Consider the following 6,000-nt stretch of genomic DNA (forward strand, 5'->3'; position numbering starts at 1 on the left):
CTCCCATCCCACCTCTGTAAAGGTTGATGCTTCTTACCATCTGTAACCAGACACCAGGTGAGCTCCAACAGAAAGAGTACACTTACCTTTAATAACCGTATTTCCCTCATGGCTATTTTTTTCACGAATTTGTCATCATCACCCTCCAGGAATTTTTTGATGGCAACAATCCTTCCATTTTCCTTATTCCTGCATTTTGTGACCATTCCATAGCTCCCTTCACCTAGCATGCCCAAATATTCGTACTTTTCCATATTCCTTAATGTCCGTCGATGACCTGCACCAGGAAGGAGCAGATCATTCTGTTATCAGAAACTGCTGCAGATCAAACTTTGAACTCCAACAGAGTGTGCAACAAACACAGCTCGGCCCACACCACACTGTTGTGTACAGCTCTTGTCCCATTTCACAAACAGGTACAGAAGATGGGAGAAGGTGCCGGGAACGTTTACGAGGAAGTCATTGGAACTGTGAGATTAAACATCAGGAGAGTTCTGAGCAAGCGGAGAATAAAGCAACTTCAGGAAGTCTGGATGGAAGAATAGCACAGCTGACAGAGCTGCCACTACAGCGCTCCAGGGATGTGGGTTCAATCCTGCCATCGTGCTCTCCCTGTGGAGTCACAACTTCCCTGTGACCAGCTGACTTTCCTCCCACATAGAGTCATATAACATGTAAACAAGCCTTTGGGCCCAAATGAGACACCTATCTAAAGCTAGTCCCATTTTTCCAGTGTTTGGCCTATATCCCTCCAAATCTTTCCTATTCATGTTTCCTTTTAAATGCCGCTAATATAACTGCCTCACCCTCTTTCTTTGGCAGCTCATTCTATATACTGAGCACCACTGTAAAAAAGTTGCCTCATATGTTTCTATGAAAATCCTCCCCATTCACTTTAAACCATCCATTTTGTGATTCCTAAACCCTGGGGAAACGATGGTGATTATTCATCCTCTCTATTGCCTTTCATGGTCAGCAAAACCAAAGAGCTGATAATTTACTACAGGACAAAGAAAAGGGTCAATAACTTTAATATTGTTGGTGTAATCATATCAGAGGATCTGTTCTGGGACCAGCACGTAACTGTAACATGCCACAACAGCTACTTTCCTCGTTCTGTGTAGATTCAGCACGTCATCTAACATTTGACAAACTTCTATAGTCATACAGTGGAGAGTATTTTCACTGATTGTATCATGGCCTGGTATGGAAACATCAATGCCCATGAATGAGTAACCCTTCAAAAAGCAGTGGATACAGCCCGGTCTATCACAGGCAAATTCCTTCCCACCATTGAGCAGATTTGCAAGAGGTGCTGCCTTAGGAAATCGGCATCCGTCATCAAGGGCCCCCATCATCCAGCCATGCTCTCTTCTTGCTGAGAATGAGTTAGAGGAGCCCTAGCAGGCTCAAGTACAGTAATTACCCCTCAACCATCAACCTCTTAAACCAGCGTGGTTAACTTCTCTTACCTCAACAATGAATAGATTCCACAACCTTTGGACTCACCTTGTGGGGCTCTACAGCTCATGTTCTCAGTATTATTTGTTTACTTATTATTATGTTTGCAGTTTGTCTTCTTTGGCACGTTGCTTTTTCAGTCTTTGTTTATGTGTCGTTTTTCACTGATTCTACTGTATTTCTTTGTTCGACTGTGAATGCCTGCAAGAAAATGAATCTCTATGTAATACATGCTGACATACAGTATATGTACTTTGATAAAAAATTTACTTTGAACTTTGATACTTTTAAACTCATCTATTCATCAGTTCTCATTCTCCTAAGGCCCAATGAATATAGCCCTAACCGGCTCAACCCCTCTCCATAACTCAGTCCCTCGAGACCTGGCAACAGCCTCAGAAGTCTCCTCTGTGCCCTTTCCAGTTCTTACAGCAGGGTAACCAAATACAGTATTCCAAATACAGCCTCGCCAATGTCCTGTACAACTGCAACATAATATCCCAACTTGTACCCTCAGTGTCCTGACACAGGCTTCTACCTGTCTACCTGTAAGGGCACTTTCAGGAAACCGCATGCTTGTACTCCTGAGTTCCATAATGTCCTACCATTCACTGTGAAAGTCCTACCATTTGTCATCTCAAAATGCAACACCTGGCACCTATTGAGGAGAAGCCATAAATAACCCCCCAGAACGCTCAAGCAGAAAATATTCAAAGGAGAGTTGACGGGTGGAGAAAGAGGAAACATTGCAGGGAGAATAGGGCTGATGGGATCACTCTACTGGCTATCAGCATGGACCCAATGAGCAAAATGGCCTCTTTCTCTGCCACAATTGACAAGTGGCACATGGATCAAATTCAAAGAGAATCCTTCTCCTGCAGAAGATACCAATGACCCTTCAGAGTTCAGGAGATAGCTCTTAGCCAGAGAATGAGCCAATCACAAACAAGATAAAATCTGCATATGCTTGAAATCCAGCAACACACTCAAAATGCTGGAGGATCTCAGCAGGCCAGGCAGCATCTGTGGAAAACAGTAAACATTCAACATTTGGGCTGGAGACCCTTCATCAGGACCGGCGGAAAAAAGATGAGAGGTCAGACTAAGAAGGTTGGGGGAAGGGAAGAAGTAGTACAAGATGGTAAGTGATTGTTGAAACAGGGGGAGCTGGGAGCTCGATTAGTGAAAGAAATAAAGGGCTAGAGAAGGGTGACTCCTCTGATAGGAGAGGACAGAAGGCCATGGAAGAAAGGGAAGGGGAAGAGCACCAGAGGGACGTGATGGGTTGGTAAGGAGGTGAGAGAGGAGGGAATGGGAATGGGGAACAGGCGGGAGCTGGGGGGGTGGGGTTGTGGTGGCATGCTCCTGCCATCAGGTTGGAGGCTACCCAGACGGAATATCAGCTGTTGCTTCTCCAACCTGAGTGTGGCTTCATCGCAACAGTAGAGAGTGTTACAGATTGGCATGTCGAAATGGGAATGGGAAGTGGAATTAAAATGGGTGGTCACTGGGAGATCCTGCTTTTTCTGGGGGATGGAGCTTAGATGCTTGGTGAAGCAGTCTCCAGTCTGTGCAGGGTCTCACCAACATACAGGAGGCCACAACAGGAACACCAGATACAGTAGATGACTCCAACAGACTCACAAGTGAAGTGTCGCCTCACCTGGAAGGACTGTTTGGGGCCCTGAATGGTAGTGACAAGGGAGGTGTGGGGGCAGGTGTAGCACTTGTTCCGCTTGCAAGGATAAGTGCCAGGAGGAAGATCAGTGGGGAGGGACGAATGAACAAGGGAGCAATCCCTGCGGAAAGCAGAAAGGTGACCTTGGTGGTGGGATCCCGTCGCAGAAGTTTCAGAAACTACGTGTTGGAAGTGGAGGCTGGTGTGGAACTGTTTCCTATAGGACGGTATGGGTGCATAAAATCAGCTGCATAAACTGGGAATGAGGATTGAGGGGATGGTGAGGGAGGAGGTGGTGTTGATCTTTGCCAATCCAATAACTATTCCCACTCCTCCGGGTTACCCACCCCACCTGTTTCCATGCTGGGACTCTACACAAGGCCCTGCAATAGAGGGACATATCAGTCACAAAAATAAAATCAACGCATTATGACAAAATATTTGCTCTAGCGTGTACCGTCTGAAACACAAAGATACCTTCATCTCACATTATAGAACACCTTCAGCACAATGGACTCTGCTCTACTTCACGGGTGCTGCCCAGTAACATTCCAGACTGCGGTCATTAGAAAGCTCAGGCAACCAGCATCTGAACAGAGGACAGGGGTAAATTCCCAAAGTTAGGATCAAACGGAAAAGTCACCAGTGTGAGGGAGTAGTGTGGGGACATTAACCAGATCAATACAAAGTAGTGCAGAGATACGGAAGTGTAGGGGCCGGAGGGGGTTACAGAGATAGGGAGGGGTGTAGGGGTCGGAGGGGGTTACGGAGATAGGGAGGGGTGTAGGGGCCGGAGGGGTTTACAGAGATTGAGGGGTGCGGGGCCGCTGAGGGCTATAGAGGCGGATGGGGGAGTGAGAGCGCAGGAGAAGCTTATAGGAACAGGGATGTGCAAACATGCAAATATTTGAACACGCGCAATAACTGAAAGCAGAAGATTATAATTATGGATTAAGACTGTTCACGTTTTCAGTCGTTTAGAAATTTCTAGCGCAGTTGTAAATGAACTTGTCATTAGTTTGCAAGAAGAAAGAGTTATAGTTTGATGTGTCCTTGTGTAACTACGAGGTTTGTAGCACCTCTAAATCTCATCTCCTGTGTATGGGAGTGGCACCAACACAAAACACCAAGGCTGGAGGCTTAGTTCATTGACAGGAATGAACGACGTAGAACAGTCGTTTATAACCAAATTTTCAAACGGAGATGAGTACCCGCATTAACAATTACTGTACACACTTCTGGAGCTTGTTTTCAGGCGACCCACTCGCAGCTCAGCATTCCCCTTCTCACAAAACACACAGCCACAGGGGACCCTGGACAGTAATGAACTCATTATAAACTCTCACTCTGCAGCAGTACTGGCTGATCAAAGGGACTGACTTTTGGATGAGATATTAAACCGAGGAATGAACATAATTACCCTAAGGGAGATTTAATTCGGAAGTATAGAATTGAGAGGTCTAGACAAGCCTACAGATGAAATTGATCTCTGGTTGAGAACACAGCAACTGGGCACCTGAAGCGTGCTGACAAAGTGCTGTAAAGGCTCTGAAATATGGGAATGCCACAGTAATAGAATCACGGCGAAATAAATTTACTGAACAGCAGATCTGTTCAATTCTGGCAGAGAGAGAGAGAGAGTTGGCTAATTCAATACTGTATCACGTTTCCAGGACTGAAACGTGGGAAAATGAGATGTGTTTTTTTTTCCTCCAAAATAGCCTTGCACCTCCTTATAGCCTGGAAACCACAGAAAAGTAGGTCAAGATGGTTTTAGAATGGTGAGCATTTGTTTTCCCTGGGCAGGGTGGTGGCGTTGGGCTGGAGGAGACAGACATCAGTGAGAACCCCGGGTCAAAATGCACAGAGCGGTCAAACCGAGAACCGGCGAGTTGCGAAGGGGGAAATAGTGTGTCCATGCTTCGTTAGATCCGTGTCTTCCCTAGTCATCGCTCTTGCTCCAGAATCAGGGTGCAGTTTAAACATTTGAGTAATCTCAGCAATCTGCTGGAGGAATTTATGCCGAGCAGCAGGTGTTGGGGGAAAGGAGAGTGTCGAGGTTTCGGGCCGAGACTCCGCATCAAGTCTCAATGACCGACCTGCTCACTTCCTGCAGTATCTTGTATCACTCGGAGTCAACTTTAAACATTTAACCCCACCATACCTGTACAACCCTGCGAACCAGTGTCAGGTATCAGGGCGAGATCCTCAGATGGTTCAAATCGGTAAGGATAGGACAACCTCCCACAAATCGCGTTGAGGAGAGCATATTCCCGGGAGTTGACCCCACGGCGGGATCGTTGCGATACTATGTTCGTTGTCATGAACAAACCCTCCCTCAACTGTACCTCCACGGTCAGAGTTCCTGGATTCCAGCGGCGCTTCACATCTAGCTCCTGTCCCACAGATAGCCGCTGCTGGCTCCTGGTGTGGGAGGCTCGGAGTAAGGGCGGTGCTTCTTCCTTACAGGAGAGTCCAACCACCGCCCCACCGTCTCGCGCCTCTCCCCGCCCAGTCAGCCGGACATTGCGGTTGGTTCAAAAGGGGACTTGGGGCTCCGAGATGCGGCACCGAGGACAGTTACTCGCTCAGCCAATGGGAGAGCCTGTGGCTCTGCCAGTGTCGGCCAATGGAAACGAGAGATGAAAGAAAAGAGCCTGTGGAACTGCCGGTCTAAGCCAATGGGAAGTGCCCATTCTCGCCAGTGGTGGTAAGAAGTCGAGAAAGGCGTGTTAAGTGTTTGCTCTGGAGCAATAACCCTAATCTCAATAAGAAAGTCCTATAGTGATGCCTTACATGTTGTCCCACTCCATCCCAGCAATACAGAAGATCTAACCACCGCTAGCTGAAGAGCAATCTGA

General features: G+C 47.1%; 1 protein-coding gene across 10 annotated transcripts in view; it reads right to left on the reverse strand.

Moving 5' to 3' along the window:
- Window positions 1-5,578, reverse strand: part of LOC140196770 (cyclin-dependent kinase-like 2) — a 69,677-nt gene extending 64,099 nt beyond the window's left edge. For 8 of the 10 annotated variants that reach the window (XR_011885808.1, XM_072256523.1, XM_072256521.1 and 5 more), the window contains exons 1-3: window positions 5,304-5,578; window positions 1,510-1,662; window positions 87-277 (exon numbers count right to left, since the gene is read on the reverse strand). Coding sequence is in view for 8 of the 10 variants with exons in the window: in XM_072256523.1 (XP_072112624.1) it covers window positions 87-277; window positions 1,510-1,531 (213 nt within the window). In the remaining 2 variants the exon portion in view is untranslated. Of the gene's footprint in view, window positions 1-86; window positions 278-1,509; window positions 1,663-3,616; window positions 3,729-5,303 lie in introns of those variants that run through there. The other 2 variants (XM_072256520.1, XM_072256526.1) reach the window with 2 other exon arrangements.
- Between the last annotated feature and the right edge of the window lie 422 nt (window positions 5,579-6,000).

Source organism: Mobula birostris, chromosome 4 (genome assembly GCF_030028105.1).
Source record: "Mobula birostris isolate sMobBir1 chromosome 4, sMobBir1.hap1, whole genome shotgun sequence".
In the NCBI taxonomy this organism is placed as follows: domain Eukaryota; kingdom Metazoa; phylum Chordata; class Chondrichthyes; order Myliobatiformes; family Myliobatidae; genus Mobula; species Mobula birostris.